The sequence below is a fragment of the Hylobates moloch genome, unplaced genomic scaffold, assembly GCF_009828535.3.
Source record: "Hylobates moloch isolate HMO894 unplaced genomic scaffold, HMol_V3 SCAFFOLD_13, whole genome shotgun sequence".
Classification (NCBI taxonomy): Eukaryota; Metazoa; Chordata; class Mammalia; order Primates; family Hylobatidae; genus Hylobates; species Hylobates moloch.
Genome location: NW_026652288.1, coordinates 37,765,782 through 37,782,650, shown reverse-complemented (window position 1 = coordinate 37,782,650; position 16,869 = coordinate 37,765,782). Strand labels below are relative to the sequence as shown.

The window sequence follows — 16,869 nt, the reverse complement described above, 5'->3', positions numbered from 1 at the left end:
GTCATTGGAGAATTTTAGGCCAGGGAGATGACATCTGATTTCCCCTTTAAAAAAAATTGCTGGATGCTTGTTTAACTTGGAGCAAGGTTTCATTTTCCCTCATACCTTTCCTGCTTCTTACATCCAAAGGGATTGGCAACCAGGCCAGTTCAATCTGTTTAGGGGTCCCACAGGGGATCTGTGAGGCAAGTCACAGCTATTGCCTAATGCACCCCACAGCCCTCCTCAGCAAGTGCACGGAAGTTCACAGAGATGTGAGTAGCTCCCTTAGACCTGAGCCCAGTAGGTTCAATGGGTCTTTGTATGAAGTTCTCAGTCCAGGGAACCTTAGTCCTTTGGCAGCCAGAGGGGGATGCAGCTGAATGTGGTTTGAGGATAGCGCCAAGGGCACTGGTTGCAAGAGAGACAGATGGAAGAAACGTTGAGTGGAGATGTGGAGCTCGAGACACTTAGAAAAAGGCTTCGGAGTGGTGTCCAGAAACCAACCAACTGAAAAATAGGTCTGTTGTTTGCCCAGTTGAAATAACTTTTCTGTAGTTCCTGCCTAAGAGGGGAATTTGGACACTTTGTAGCTTATGAGTTTTTGACTTTTGATCTGTCCCCTTCCCCTCAGGTTGGCATTTTCTTTGCTCCCAGAAGGAGCCTGAGACAAGCTGGCATCTCTGGAAGTCAGGGGGACTTCCCAACCAGAGAGTTTAGGTTTGGAGCAGCCTTCAGGGGAATTAGGAGGGCAGGGAGCGATTCATCTCAGAATAGAGATGGGTGAAATCTGATAAATCAGAGCTGTGCCTTTTCCAGAGTCAGGGAGCTGGGTTAGAGAGGGTGAGATTCCCTCAGCCTGTTGGTGATCTTTGAAAAGCCCTTTGTCCATGCCCACACCTGATAGATACCCAGCCAGTTACTAATCAGATGGCTGGCTGCATACCTGAGATCTCCACCAGGGTCACTACCCCATCATCCATCCTCTACCCAGCATTGCGGGTCTAGCTTGAAGTAATTTAAAGAGCCGCCGGGCGCGGTGGCTCACGCTTGTAATCCCAGCACTTTGGGAGGCCGAGGCGGGCGGATCACAAGGTCAGGAGATCGAGACCACGGTGAAACCCCGTCTCTACTAAAAAATACAAAAAATTAGCCGGGCGCGGTGGCGGGCGCCTGTAGTCCCAGCTATTCGGAGGCTGAGGCAGGAGAATGGCGTGAACCCGGGAGGCGGAGCTTGCAGTGAGCCGAGATTGCGCCACTGCACTCCAGCCTGGGCGACAGAGCGAGACTCTGTCTCAAAAAAATAAATAAATAAAAAATAAAGAGCCCTTGGAGTCCTATCAGTAGGTTAGCAGTCTACACTGTCCAGCTCTCAGAGAAGGTGGCCAGAAACCAGCAAGGTCAGAGATGTGCTGTGCTTAGTCATGTCACCTTGGGCCAGATCGCCATCAATTCATATCTTTTCTCATAATTTGCAGCCTACTATTTCCCACTTCTGAAAAATCTTTCCAGTGTATTTTCTGTGTTAAATCCACTTCCTTTGACACTATGACAGCTAGGTGTGAGGGCCAAAATCTCCTTGGTCTCTGGGATAGGCATCTAAGTCCCAGTCACGCCTTTTCTCTGGATCTGAAGATTTGGGTGAAAGTAGCTTTATTATCTGGTGTTGGCTTCATCTTTCTTCCAGGAGCTCAGCAGAGCAAGCACCCTGAAAGAGAAAGGCGTGAGGCCTTCATGCCCCCCTCAACCCACACTCACCAGGCAAGTTTCAGCCCCTTCTTTCTGTTTGACCCCTTTGCTTCCTTTTTCAGGAAACTGGAGAGGCGTGGCTGGACCAAGACCTCCCCCCATGTGAGCAGGCTTCCTCCTCCCCCAACAACCGTTGCCACCACGCCTAGAAACATCCTTAAGCCCTGGCCCTCAGGGGAAAGGTAACAGGAGGCCAGAGCCGGGACCATGTGACGGCGCTGGCCCTCGCCACCGCCGTCCCCCCACCCTGGCCCCAGGCCCGGCACCATGATGTTCCGAGACCAGGTGGGCATCCTCGCTGGCTGGTTCAAGGGCTGGAATGAGTGTGAGCAGACAGTGGCCCTGCTGTCACTTCTGAAACGGGTCACCCGTACCCAGGCGCGCTTCCTGCAGCTCTGCCTGGAGCACTCACTGGCGGACTGCAATGACATCCACCTGCTGGAGTCGGAGGCCAACAGTGCTGGTGAGTCTCCACCCATAGAGATGGGAGCACAGCAAGAGGGAGACCTGGAACAGATGTCACATGGCTAAGAAGGTCAACCCAACAATGGGGCTAAAAAACGTGGGTTCTAGGCTTGGTGGGTGGGGAGTTCCTTACCTCCTAGATTGTCATCATGGGTCTTCTGGGACTGTGTTGCCATAAATCCTCAGGCATGGCATGGTGGACTTAATGGGAGAAGGCAATGCAAACTGGAAACTCCCCATAACAGGAAGATCATGTAGAGTGGCTTATGTGGGCTGCTGAAAGGAACAGACTAAAGTCATGAAAGGGGTATAGAAGGTGAGCAGTAATTAATTTCTTAAGCTTCAGGATATCAGGGCTAGGAGGGAATTTTAGAACTCTTGCAAAATTCGTGTCATCCTATACTAGTCTTTACCCTCAAAGGTAGGTTGGACTTAAAGCCTAAGCAGCTTCCAGAGAGCTTTGAATTTAGATGCAGTTCATCCTGTCAGTTCCCTGAGTACTTATTAGAGAGGTGAGATTGGCATTGGGATGGGTGAGCCAGGATTCTGTAAAACCTGTCCCTTAGGCCCCAGTTGTAGACAGGAGTCAGGCTAGAATCAGGGGCTACTGCTGAAGCTACTCTGGCTGTCTGGGCCTCCACAGGGCTGGATGGAGAGCTCTTGGCCCCAGTGACCGATGGGAGAGATGGAGGCCAGAGAAGAGGGAGGGTAGTGGATACCCGAAAGCTAGCTGGGAAGGGCATCAAGGGGCTCCATGCAGTTTGTCCAAATTAATCACCCTAACTCTTTGCACCTTCTTCTTCTTCAGAATAATAGTTCATATTGAGCCCTTACAGCAAGCCAAGTACTGTCTTTACTTGTATATTAACTTTAAAAGCAGTGTTCTTGGCCAGATGCAGTGGCTCATGCCTGTAATCCCAGCACTTTAGGAGGCTGAGGCAGGCAGATCACCTGAGGTCAGGAGTTCGAGACCAGCCTGGTTAACGTGGCAAAACCCCGTCTCTATTAAAAGTACAAAAATTAGCTGGGCATGGTGGCAGGCACCTGTAATCCCAGCTACTTGGGAGGCTGAGGCAAGAGAATCGCTTGAACCTGGGAGGCGGAGGTTGCAGTGAGCCAAGATCATGCCATTGCACTTCAGCCTGGGCTACGAGCGCAACTCTGTCTCAAACAAAAAAAAGCAGTATTCTTATGTGGCTCTCAAGTCAGACCGTCTAAGTTTAAATCCCAGTTCTGTTACTTGCCATATAACCAAGTAATTTAACCTCTCTGTGCCTCAGTTTCCTGCGTGCCACCACGCCTGGCTAATTTTTGTATTTTTAGTAGAGATGGGGTTTCACCATGTTGGTGAGGCTGGTCTCGAACTCCTGACCTCATAATCTGCCCACCTCAGCCTCCCAAAGTGCTGGGATTACAGGCATGAGCCACCGCACCCAGCCAGTTCCCTCATCTTAAATTCAAGATGATGTCCTGAGAAGTATGTAACCTCAGTAAAAAAAAAAAAAAGAAAAGGAAAGAAAAAAGATGATAATTATATCTGCCTTCTAGGGTAGTTGTGAGGATTCAGTGAATTAACACATGTAGCTTCCTACGTCCCTGACATGTAGTAAACAATAACTGTCAGTTGTTAATGTCAATAACTCATTTAGTCCTCACAACAACCCCATGAGGTAGGGCCTGTCATTAGCCCCATTTTACAGGTGAGGAAACAAGCATGGGCTGCTAGGATTGGGATTTGGGGAGCCACACAGCTGCCTGGCCTCCCTCATCTCCCCAGGCCCACCTGCCTTAGCAACAGTCACCCTTATTTTACTGAGTTTTTGTGTGGAAGTCACAGAAGCAGCATGACTGTAGGGAGAGACGATTACTCAGGCCAGGGGTCACATCAGCTTAGTTCCTAGTCTGGCAATAAGTTCTCAGTCCTAGACAAAGAGCAGTAAGAACCCAGCTCAACTGCAGCAGCCTCAGAGCTCAGCCATTTCTCACCCCTGCCACACTCCCCACCACTCTAACACTAAAGGCGGGAGTTCTGTTTGTGGTATGACTCTGCCTTTAGAGTGGGGGCTCCTGTGGGGCAGGCCAGTGTCTTACACAGCTTCGTCACACATCCCCACTGCCCCATCCTGAGCAGGCAGTTGGATTACCACTGGGTGCCACTCTTAGCTGTATATCAGAATCACCAGTAGTACTTAGTAATTTGAATATTTTTAGTTAGTGCTTTTGTTTTCACAACTTGTAGTAAAATCAGATAGTACAAAAGGTGAAAGTGAGGTTTTTCTTCCAGACTTCATGTTCTCATTTCCTTATGTTTTATGAGATAAATTCACTGCATATATGAATGCATACATATTCTCCTTCCAGCTTTGTCATTGTTTTGTCTTAATACATATGGCCAAACATGCATATTAACCAGTTTGGTTTTTTCACTTACCAATGTGATTTGAAGATCATTCCATATTCAGCACATACGTCTATATCTCATTAAGTATTTATTTACACCTCACAACAACTCTGTACTCCCCTGTTACTCCCCCATTTTACAGAGGAGACTGTAGGTCTGGAGATATTAAATGACTTGCCGTGGGTCACACAATTGATAAGAGGTAGAGTTCAAATTTGACTTCAGAGTTCTTTAGAGTTCTTGACCAATAGACTCTTCCACATGGTACATGTGGTCTTCCTCTTACAAACAGTGATGTAATGAGTACCCTTTAAACATCTCTAGGATGAACTCCTCAGATTCTGCAGAACTGCTAGTTTAAAGGTATATGCAATTAAAATATATGTTCTCCAGGCCAGGCGCGGTGGCTCAAGCCTGTAATCCCAGCACTTTGGGAGGCCGAGGCGGGCGGATCACGAGGTCAGGAGATCGAGACCATCCTGGCTAACACGGTGAAACCCCGTCTCTATTAAAAATACAAAAAAATTAGCCGGGCGTGGTGGCGGGCGCCTGTAGTCCCAGCTACTCAGGAGGCTGAGGCAGGAGAATGGTGTGAACCCAGGAGGCGGAGCTTGCAGTGAGCCCAGATTGCGCCACTGCACTCCAGCCTGGGCGACAGAGCAAGACTCCGTCTCAAAAAAAATAATAAAAAAATAAAATAAAATACTTGTTCTCACCACATTGCCCTTGAAAGACATGCTGCATTTTATACAAATAACCTGAGGCCCATTCCCAGATGGTTTGCAGTGGGATATTGGTGGTAATGCCTAGCCAGGGTTGAGAAGTGCTGTGAAATGAATTGAAAGATGAATGAATATATGAATCAAGGTTTTTATCCATAGCCCCATATCAGATGCTGAGAATAACAAGCTGGTACTTAAATGGGTGGAGAGGAAAGGAAAACTTAGAATGAGGGAGGGCCATGGTGTGTTCCAGAGTCAGCAGGAAGCTTGCCAGGACTGGAGCAAAGCATGACTTGAAAGAGAAGTGATCACAGAGGTAAATTCTGGTAGAGTCTTGAATGCCTGTTTTCTAGTAGACCTAAGGGCTCTAAGACTAAGAAGCAGGTGCCTCCTGTCTCACTCCTGTCCTCAAGTAGAACCCCACTTGCCTTATTTGTAAAGGAAGGTGCTACTTTCTGGGCCTAGAGACCTGCCTCAAAGAAGGAGCTGTTCATACTCTTGTTTCTCCTCTGGTTATTATGGCCTTCCCACTCCCTAGTGTTTCTCAAACTTGCATCATCCTCAGAATCACTGGGGATAGGTGACTGTTAAAATCCAGATTTCTGCCCCCCATAGACCTACTGAATCAGAATCCTGAGGGTATGGGCCTGGGAACGAGTACCCAGGTTCTTCTGCTCACTAGGCAGTGTGAGAGGTGATGCCCTGCTGGGTGATTCATTTGTTGTGAGACATGAGACACCCAAGAGTTGTAGATCCAGCTCTCCACTAACACCTCTTGTGACCTGGGTCAGTCCTGCCTGACCCTCTCGGGCCTCAGGATCCCCATTTGGACGGTGAGGGGGTTGTTCTGGTACTTTCCACGTACTTCTTGGGCTCTGAAATAATGTGCCAAAGAAGACAGAGCCACAGCCAAGCATACTACTTTCTTTTGGGAGAGGCCCAGCACATTATTCTAGGGCAAGAGTTCTTAATATTTAGCGGGATGGACCAGTCAGAAAATCTTCCCCTCCTCCCCACCCTCCGCAAAAAGATGCACACCTACTCCACAAACCAAATCGTGAGTTCAGTTGGTTCACTAGTCCCCAGTTAAGAGTTGCCTGGCCAGGCGCCGTCGCTCACGCCTGTAATCCCAGCACTTTGGGAGGCCAAGGCAGGCAGATCACGAGGTCAGGAGATTGAGACCATCCTGGCTAACATGGTGAAAACCTGTCTCTACTAAAAATACAAAAAATTAGCCAGGCATGGTGGTGGGTACCTGTAGTCCCAGCTACTTGGGAGGCTGAGGCAGGAGAATGGCGTGAACCCAGGAGGCAGAGTTTGCAGTGAGCCGAGATTGCGCCACTGTACTCCAGCCTGGGCAACAGAGTAAGACTCCATAAAAGATTGCCGTGTCTCGGCCAGGTGCAGTGGTCAGCCTGTAATCCAGACATTTCGAGGTGAGGTGGGGATCAGGGGTCAGAGGTCGGGTTGTATCTCCATGTCCCACCGAACCAACCTTACTACTTCCTCCAGTTCTCCAGGGAGACCTTGGGTGTGGGTCATAGCTGCTCTGATAGGTCAGGTAGCACAGAGCTGACCTGCTCAGATAGGTCAGGTACCTGCTCAGATAGGTAGCACAGAGCTGACCTAGGTGAGTATGTCCCTAGCTTTGTGTTAGAATCCCCCAAGGCCTTTCTAAAAATAATGTGAAGCCCAGGTCCTATCCCTGGAGATGTAAAGCTCCCTGGTTGACTCTTGTGTGCTCCCAGTGGAGAACCACTTGTCTTGATGCTGACGCTGATTTTGGGTAGGCCCGGGAAGCTGGTGAGGATACTGTTGGGTGACCTACTAGAAGTGGGGAGTCGGGGCTTATAGCTGTGGAAAGCCTGGCCTAGGTCGTCGCTTCCTCTCAGGCAGCTGGGAAGGTATAGGAAAGTCCTTCAGCACAGGCAGCCAGCATCAGTTTCATGGAAGTAGGACATGAGGCGCAACACCTAGAAACAAAAGCAATATTCCAAGGGTCTCTGGAACGGGGAAGAAGAGGTCCCAGGTTGCCCCTTTTTGTAATCCCTGTTTGTTCTCCAGGTGCTGTCTTTCCTGCCTCTTTGGAGCTAGAACAATAACCCTGGTCCTCTCCTTTCCTCTGATGCTGACTTGGACCAGAAGGCTGTTCCTATGGACAGGAGGGAGGAGACTAGAGTCAGGGGAGCTGAATTCCACTTCCCTCCATTGTCCTGTAGCTTCCTGGGAGACATTTCCTGTGTTTTCTTCCCACCTCCTATTCTGAGTCAGTCTGCATATCTAGCAGGTTTAAACTCCTCTCTCTCTGGCTCATTCAATCTGGGTGGGGAAACTGAGGTCAGGAGGGGCAATGGCAAGTGAGTCACCAGAGCTCAGCCCTGTCCTCCACCCTCCACTTTCAGGCTCTGCTTGACAGTTCATCTAACAAAAATGTGAGCCCCCTGCCCTCCCCTGTGTCCATGTGAGCTGGGGTGAGGCAGAGAAGGTCATGTTTAGAGCCAAACCCTAGCCCCTCTGACTGGTGCCTGAGGCTACTCCAATTGTTGCACCAGGCCAGTACATAAGAATGGGTTTGCTCTTAGGGCAGTCTCGTTTGGTGCCTGTAATTTGCCAGGACCCAGGGTCGTGACCTACTTAGCTCTAGTCACCTGGCCAGCTCTGCCCTGCTGCCACTATAGCCAAGGAGGACATTTATACGCACAGCCTTCCTCGACCTCTCCATGTTTGCAGAGTCCAGGTTTGCAGCTTGGTGAGAAGCAGCCATTGGCGTCTTGGCATTCCCCAGTCCCTTCCCCCATCCGCCCACCTCCAGAATTTCATCATTGCTTGTTGTACATCTAGCTCCAAGGAAGCAGAGATGTGTCTGTTTTTGGTAAATAACTGTATGAAATTCCCCACCCCTGTCGGGAATCTTAAGGGGAAGGCCCAGATGTGCTCTTGTACATGAACTGTTCCCACCAGCCCTGAAACAGCATGGGCTTTAGATTCAACCAGGAGCAACAACAATAATAGTTAAAATGTACTTGAGCACTTAACCACATGCCAGACGCTTTGCATGATTTTCTCATTGACTCTTTACAACAACTCTATGAGGTAGAGGCCTTACAGTCCCCATTGCACAGAAGAGACCAGGGATCAGAGAGGTTAAAGAACTGGCCCACAATTATATTGAGTTAGGTCATGGAGGCAGAGCTAGATTTTGAACCCAGCAAGTTTGCCTGTTGAACTTGTGCTCTTACTTAGTATACTCTGCTAGGACCTGAGACAGAGTACACCACTACCTTCCAGGGGACCATCTGGGTTCAATTGTGCAGGTATTCGTTGGGCCTCTGCTGTGCCTCCACTCTGGGCCAGGCTTTTTCTGTTCTGGGCAGGAAGCTAGAAGTTCCATCCCCACCCATTATTTGTAGCCCCAGCTGGGCTCACCCCAAGGGGCCTGAGGCTGCACAAATTCCTTGGACCAGTTCCAGTACTCACTGATGCTTCTCAGTCATGGGAGGCCCGCCCTCCCCAGCACCACCACACAGACACATGAACACACATTTCCCCAGAATCAGCCTCCGTTTGTCCAAAAACACTCTCCCCTTTCTCGGCAGCAGAACAAGGTCCTGCACTGAGCCCAACCCTTGGGGCTGTTCTGTCATGTCCCCTGGCAGTACCAGAGAAGAAGCTATGTCCCTTAGCCCTGGGGTCCTGGCACTACTCTGGAGTGGGGAAAGGACTAGACAAGGCTTCTCTCTGTCCCAGATGCCTCTGGCTACGCTGCAAGGCCTAAACAACAGTGATTGAGAATGTCAGGGTAGGGCTGGAGGGGCAGGCTGACTCGACTCTACTGGAGAAGAGAGGAAAACACCCGTCACTGAGCCACAGACTGAATATTTACTATGAGTACACTCTGTCAGATGCTTTACATGCCTCATCTCCCTACATCTTCTCAGCAGCTTTATAATCCTTACTTTACAGAGGAGGAAGCGTACTGCCTAGGCCACTGTGTGTATTTTTGACTGGGGTGCATATCCTTGACTTATTTTTATTTTTATTTATTTTCATTCTTGACTTTCTGTCCCTAATGGGAATCACTGTCTTTCTTCTTTCTCATCAAGAACTGAAAACTACAGGACTAAGTTATCAAACAGGGGTACCACAGAGTTCTTACCGTTTGATCCAGTGCCAGGTGGAGTTGGGAGGGCAGGAAAGACAAAAGTTCTGTGACTTTAGCGAGGCATGTTCTGCCTTGGAAAATGATCTTTAGATGTGGAGATCTTCATAATCTTGGCAGTTGGTTCAAGTGAAGACAGACAAGGGAATGAGGTTTCCTAGCTTTGAGTGGCAGATGCTGAAGGGGATCTGGAAAGCCAGGGAAGAAGAGAGACTTGGGATTGGAGAGATAAAAGGTCGTGGGTAAAAAGTTCCCCCCTGGCTGGGTGTAGTGGCCCACGCCTAGAATCCCAGCACTTTGGGAGGCCGAGGCGAGTGGATCGCGAGGTCAGGAGATCGAGACCATCCTGGCTAACACGGTGAAACCCCGTCTCTACTAAAAATACCAAAAAAATAAATTAAAAAAAAACAAACAAAAAAAAATTAGCCTGTCATGGTGGCGGGCACGTGTAGTCCCAGCTACTCAGGAGGCTGAGGCAGGAGAATGGTGTGAACCCGGGAGGCGGAGCTTGCAGTGAGCCGAGATCGTGCCACCGCACTCCAGCCTGGGTGACAGACTCCAGCCTGGGTGACAGAGACTGAGACTCCGTCTCAAAAAAAAAAAAAAAAGTCCCTCCCTGCCAGACACCATGGCTCACACCTAATCCCAGCACTTTGGGAGGCCGAGGCAGGTGGATCACCTGAGTTTAGAAGCTTGAGACTAGCCTGGCCAGTATGGCGAAAGCCCATCTCTACTCCAAATACAAAAATTAGCCAGGTGTGGTGGCGCACGCCTGTAATCCCAGCCACTGGTGGGGGCTGAGGCAGGAGAATTGCTTGAATCTAGGAGGTGGAGGTTGCAGTGAACCGAGATCATGCCACTGCACTCCAACTTGAACAACAGAGCAAGCCTCCATCTCAAAAAAAAACAAAAAGTGGAGGCACACAGAGTCTGGATTCAGATCTCAGCTGTGTCGCCTTACGGGCTCTGTCATTTGGGGTGTGTGACCTCACCTTTCCAAATCTTTTCTCACCTGCAAGATGAGCACGCTAAAACAGGATTAAAACAGGGACGAAAAGCAATCATATTTTTAGCATAGTGAATGGCACATAGTAAATGCTCAATGAACAGTATCCTTCATTCTGAAAGTGTCGTACATTATTGCTATTGTCAGTAGTAGCAACATAGTAAATGCTCAATAAACAGTATCACTTCATTCTGAAAGTGTTGTACGTTATTGCTGTTGTCAGTAGTAGCAACAGCAATAGTGGTATTGGTTCTACTATTAATTTTAACCAATGCCATAGACATAGTATGAGTTGATGACTTTGAATGAATGGATTTAACAGGTGTTCCCTTGGCTAGGCACAGTGGCTCATGCCTATAATCTTAGCACTTTGGGAGGCCAAGGTGGGCAAATCATTTGAGATCAGGAATTTGAGACCAGCTTGGCCAACATAGTGAAGAAGGTAACAGGCGGGACATGGTGGCTAACGCCTATAATCCCAGCACTTCGGGAGGAAAGGTGGGAGGATCACCTGAGGTCAGGAGTTCCAGACCAGTGTGGCCAACATGGTTAAATGCCCCCTCCACTAAAAATATAAAAATTAGCCAGATGTCATGGTACGTGCCTGTAATCGCAGCTACTCAGGAGACTGAGGCAGGAGAATCGCTTGAACCCCGGAGGCAGAGGTTCCAGTGAGCCGAGATTGTGCCACTGCACTCCAGCCTGGGCAACAAAGTGAGATTCCGTCAAAAAAAAAAAAAAAAAAATAGCCAGGCATGGTGGTGCACGCCTGTAATCTCAGCTACTTGGGCGGCCGAGGCAGGAGAATCACTTGAACCCGGAGGCAGAGGTTGCAGTGAGCTGAGATCACTGCACTCCAGTCTGGGCAATAGAGCGAGACTCCATCTCAAAAAAATAGAAAACAAAAACTAACAAACAGGTGTTCTCTCTAGGAAGCTTAGAGCAGAGAGCCCCAGGCCAAGAAAATGCACAGTCTTTATAGCCAGGAGTTAGGAATTGTGTGAGATTCATTTTCCGAAGGCTACAAACTTAAGCAGAATTAGGAGCGTATGTGAATTCTAGGCCACAGAGTTCTAAGGGGATCATTAAGAGAGAAACAGGGCTACAGAGAGGACATTTGTGAGTTTGTATGCAAGTCCAGGTGTCCATTCTTCAGTGTGGGCAGAGGAGACCAGAAGTCCATGGAACTTTTTTTTTTTAAGTCAGTCCTGAAGCATGTTAGATGTCCTTGGAATCGTAAAGGCCTAAGGAACTTGGGTTGAAAGACCCTCAGATGTCTTGGTTTCCTGGGCCCAGAGATTTGGCTTGTGCCTTTAGAATCTCTGTGTGTATTTGAAAGGAGAGAGACACAGTAAGATATAATAACCACGATACTAGTAAAAGCAGCTAGTGTTTACTGAGGACTTACTCTATGCTGTGGCCTCACATAATTCATAGCAGCCATGCCAGGTAGGAATGATTCTGGGCTCCACTTTACAGATAGAGAAAATAGAGCTCAGTGAAGTGATCACACTTGCCCAGAGTCACATGGCCAGTAAGTGGTGGTGAAGGGACATATGCCACATCTCTGCCTATTCCTTTTCATCACCCACTCTTTAGGGTCCTAGCTCTGTCTGGTTAGAGCCAGCTCCTTTGCCCATTTCCAAGACCTCACCATTAGCACATCTCTCAGAACTCCTTTGTGAGATATTGATAAATCATCACCTTGGCTACAGGTGTGAGCTCAGTTGCCCAAGGGTGAGAGCGTAGTTCGCCTCAGACCTAAATCTTTGTCTCTTTTCCCAAGTATTGATATTTTTTCTCCCTCTCCTTGTCCTGTCAGCATTATCTCCATCTTCCACCCTGTTTAGCTAGTCACAGAAGTGCTAACGAGGTTTTTTTTCTTTTTTTTTTTTTTTTTTGAGACGGAGTCTCACTTTGCCCCCAGGCTGGAGTGCAGTGGCGCAATCTTGGCTCACTGCAACCTCCACCTGCCGAGTTCAAGTGATTCTCCTGCGTCAGCCTCCCAAGTAGCTGGAATTACAGGCATCCACCACCATGCCCGGCTAATTTTTGTATTTGTAGTAGAGACAGGCTTTCACCATGTCGGCCAGGCTGGTTTCTAGCTCCTGACCTCAGGTGATCCACCTGCCTCAGCCTCCCAAAGTGCTGGGATTACAGGCGTGAGCCACCAACGTCCAGTGCTAATAAGGTCTTTGAGGGGGAGAGTCAGACTTGTAACAGTTCCTACCCAAGCCTTCTTTGATGTGGCCAGCCTGGGGCCATATTCTTAGGGACCTCCCTTGTGGGTTGAAAAGGGAAACCTGAGGCCGGGCGCAGTGGCTCACGCCTGTAATCCCAGCACTTTGGGAGGCCAAGGCGGGTGGATCACGAGGTCAGGAGATTGAGACCATCTTGGCTAATGCGGTGAAACCCTGTCTCTACTAAAAATACAAAAAATAAGCCGGGCATGGTGGACGCCTGTGGTCCCAGCTACTTGGGAGGCTGAGGCAGTAGAATGGCGTGAACTCAGAAGGTGGAGCTTTCAGTGAGCCGAGATCGCGCCACTGCACTCCAGCCTGGGCAACAGAGCGAGACTCTGCCTCAAAAAAAAAAAAAAATAAGGGAAACCTGGCTTATCTCCACAGGGTAGACTCAGGTCCTCACACAGTGGGATAGAAAGGAGAGGTCAAGATGACCATGGCATAGAACAGCCAGGGAATGCTTCCTGGAGGAAGGCAGTAAAAGGCCATCTACAAAAGAGAATTTGTATAGGAGGAAGGAGGTTGTTGCGGGCCAAAACCTTGAATCTCAGCCAAGGTGTGGAACTTGGATAAATACATACTGTGGAGAGAACCCCAAGGAAGATGGGGAGATATCCTGAGCTGAGTCTTTATCTGGAGGAATGGGAGATGGAGGGTGCCCTGGAAATGAAGGTGATGTTAGGCTAGGAGTTCTTGGACTTGAGTCTGTTGGTGCTTGCTGGTTGCCATTATAAACTGCTGGTCAGGAGCATGACATCCTGTTGTGATTTAGGAAGATAAATGCATCTGGATGTATGGGATCGACTGGAAGGGGAGAATCTAGAAGCAGAGAGACCAGTTAAAAAACAATAGCAAGCATTTATTATGTCGCCGGACCACTTTGCGTTCTTTGCTAGCTCATTGAATCTCAAAGCAACACTGTGAATTGGATACTGTAATTATCTCCAAAATTTCACAGATAATTTAGTGCTCAGTGAGGTTCAAGGTAACTTACCAAGATCTACCTAGTAATCTAGGGTGTCTAGACCATCTGATTCCAGAGCTCAAGCTTTTAACTACCATATACCACTGCCTTCTCCATTCAGGAAGGAGACTGCTTTTTGACAGGGAAATGGCATAGAGGCCATGAAGAATGGAGGAAGGAGTCATGGAGATAAAGCATGAGAGCAGGCCTGGAGATAGGAGGAGTTCAGATTCCAGAGTAGCAAGTTTGGCTGATTGGGAGACACTGCAGGTTTCTGAGAACAGGAGTGATAGAACGAAGAAAAATTACTCTACACCAGGTGTGGTGGACACATGACTGTAGTACCAGCTACTTGGGAGGCTGAGGCAAGAGGATTGCCTGAGTCCAGGAGTTCTGGGCTATAGTGTGCTATGCTGATTGGGTGTCTGCGCTAAGTGTGACCCCAATATGGTGACCTCCCAGGAGTGGGGGACCACCAGGTTGCCTAAGGAGGGGTGAACTGGCCCAGTTTGGAAATGGAGCAGGTCAGAACTCCCGTGCTGATCAATAGTGGGATTGCACTTGTGAATAGCCACTGCACTGCAGCCTGGGCAACATAGTGAGACCCCATCTCTTAAAAAAAATAAGACAAAAATTACTCCAGAGGCAGGGTCAGTGTGTTTGATCTCACCTATATGAGGGATAAGGTTGGGAGTTATGAAAAGAAGATCGTTATGAAAAGGAGATTGGAGCTGAGGGAATAGGACATAGGCAGTGCTCTCAGGTGAATAGGAGTACCCCACCCTGGCTCTCCTGACATTTCTTCTTATCCCTTCTGTAGCCATCGTCAGCCAGTGGCAGCAGGAGTCCAAAGAGAAGGTGGTGTCCCTCCTGCTGTCCCACCTTCCCCTGCTTCAGCCAGGCAACACAGAGGCCAAGTCGGAGTACATGAGGCTACTGCAGAAAGTGCTGGCCTACTCAATCGAGAGCAATGCTTTCATCGAGGAGAGCCGCCAGCTGCTTTCCTATGCCCTCATCCACCCAGCCACCACACTGGAGGACCGCAACGCACTGGCCCTCTGGCTGAGCCACCTGGAAGAGCGGTTGGCTAGTGGCTTCCGCTCCCGGCCAGAGCCCTCCTACCATTCACGCCAAGGCTCAGATGAGTGGGGGGGGCCTGCAGAGCTGGGCCCTGGGGAGGCAGGGCCAGGCTGGCAGGACAAGCCACCCCGGGAAAATGGACATGTGCCCTTCCACCCATCCAGCTCAGTGCCGCCAGCCGTCAACAGTATTGGGAGCAATGCAAACACAGGTAAGTGGCGGGGGGTGTCCCAGAAGGCCATGCCTACTTGAAAAGGGTTGGACCAGGCTCACTGAGAGCTCCCTCGCTCTGTGGCATTAGACAAGTCACGTAAGCTGTAGGCCTCAACTTTATGAGGCAATACAGAGGCTGTGAACTGGCTTTCCCAGAGCTGAATCTGACCTACAGACATGTCTTATTGAACCCATACGTTGGTTTTGTTTTGTTTTGTTGGGTTGGGTTTTTGAATAAATGTGGGTAGTATAAAGAATCAAGAATTTTTCCCTAAAAATGAGATTTCCAGCCTCTCTTGAGAAGTCAAAAGATCTAGCAACTCAACAAGACCTGTTTTCCTAGTGGCAGCAATAATATAGAGCTTAATATTGAGCATGCCTTTTAGACCCTGCACAAGTGCCCTAATCCGCCTCTGCTCCCACCAACCACCTTTGGGCATTTCTGATATATACCTGGCCTCTAAGGGCTTCAGGCTATGACGCTTGATGGAGGTGTGCATACCATCATCTGAGATCCCTTCCAGTTCAGACAACATTATGGATTTTATGTATTTGGCCTCAGTTTACAGCTTTGTTTCTGAGAACACTGTCTATATAAGACAAAACTCATGCTGCAAGGTATTTGTAATAGTAGGTAACATTTTTCAGCATTGACTATGCTAGGTACTTTTATAGACACTTTTCAGGTATGATCTCAATCCGCATCACAACCATATCATTAGCCCTATTCAACAGATCAGGACACTGGGACTCAGGGGTGAAGTGATGTGTTCAAAGTCACACATAGAACAAGTAGTGGAACAGACCCAACCAGTCTGATGCCAGAGCCTGCCTCTGACCACTACACTGTCCTGCCAACTAAGCAGGTTTGAAAGAACTCTCTTAGTAAAAGCCCTACAGGCGGGAGTGAGCAGGAGTTATTGGTATCCCAGTGACTTTTTGAAATGTACAGGGTAAGGGAGGGTGGATTTTCCAAGCCATGGTAAGGCAGCATGACCTGACCCAGGGTGAGGGAGGGGGTTCAGGATGTAAACCTCAGAATGACTAGTCACCTTCAGCAGGCACAGGTTTAAAGCAAGACGAGAGAGTGGCAGTGAAATGTCACATGTGTCAGTGGATGGGGGTAACCTCAGGTCCCTAATGCCCTGCTGTCTGGTACCTGGTGCTTATCAGTTACTCCTTGCGCCTGTTTTTCCCCCAGTTAGTGTGGCTATTCTGGTCCATCTGCCTCCCTCCCAGTTGCTGGTGAGAACCTGGGAAGATAGAGGGGTAGAAGGTCAGTTTCAGGAAACTTAGCAACCTGAGGTGTCTTGGACCTCATTTTCCAGTCATGGAGCATCACAGTTCCAGGATGGGAGGATGTATTAATAATGATCATTCTAGGCGAAAAATATTGAGTGCTAGTCCGGACATGGTGGCTCATGCCTGTAATCCCAGCACTTTGGGAGGCCGAGGCAGGCAGATCACCTGAGGTCAGGAGCTCGAGACCAGCCTGACCAACATGGTGAAACCCCATCTCTACTAAAAATATAAAAATTAGCTGGGTATGGTGGCGCGTGCCTGTAATCCCAGTTACTTGGGGGGCTGAGGCAGGAGGGTCGCTTGAATCCAGGAGGCGGAGGTTGCAGTGAGCCAAGATCATGCCATTGCATTCCAGCCAGGGCGACAGAGCGAGACCCCATCGCAAAAAAAAAAAAAAAACATTGAGTGCTTAGTCTTTACTAGGAGTTATTCTAAGAACTTTATACATATAAACTCAAGGTTTAAAGCCAGGCATTCTGGCTATAGACCTCATACTCTGAACTACTATGCTACACTACCTCCACCAAAAAGTACCCTTCCTGGAGATGCTAAGCCCTCACCAAGGGGAGGGGTCACCCATGCAGGG

At 48.9% G+C, this 16,869-nt stretch overlaps 1 protein-coding gene across 11 annotated transcripts in view; it reads left to right on the top strand.

Moving 5' to 3' along the window:
* SAMD4B (sterile alpha motif domain containing 4B) overlaps nucleotides 1-16,869 on the top strand; it is a 51,796-nt gene that overhangs the window by 13,128 nt on the left and 21,799 nt on the right. For all 11 annotated transcript variants that reach the window (XR_009209210.1, XR_009209208.1, XR_009209209.1 and 8 more), the window contains 2 exons: nucleotides 1,791-2,191; nucleotides 14,509-14,979. Coding sequence is in view for 7 of the 11 variants with exons in the window: in XM_032172969.2 (XP_032028860.1) it covers nucleotides 1,996-2,191; nucleotides 14,509-14,979 (667 nt within the window). In the remaining 4 variants the exon portion in view is untranslated. The remainder of the gene's footprint in view (nucleotides 1-1,790; nucleotides 2,192-14,508; nucleotides 14,980-16,869) is intronic.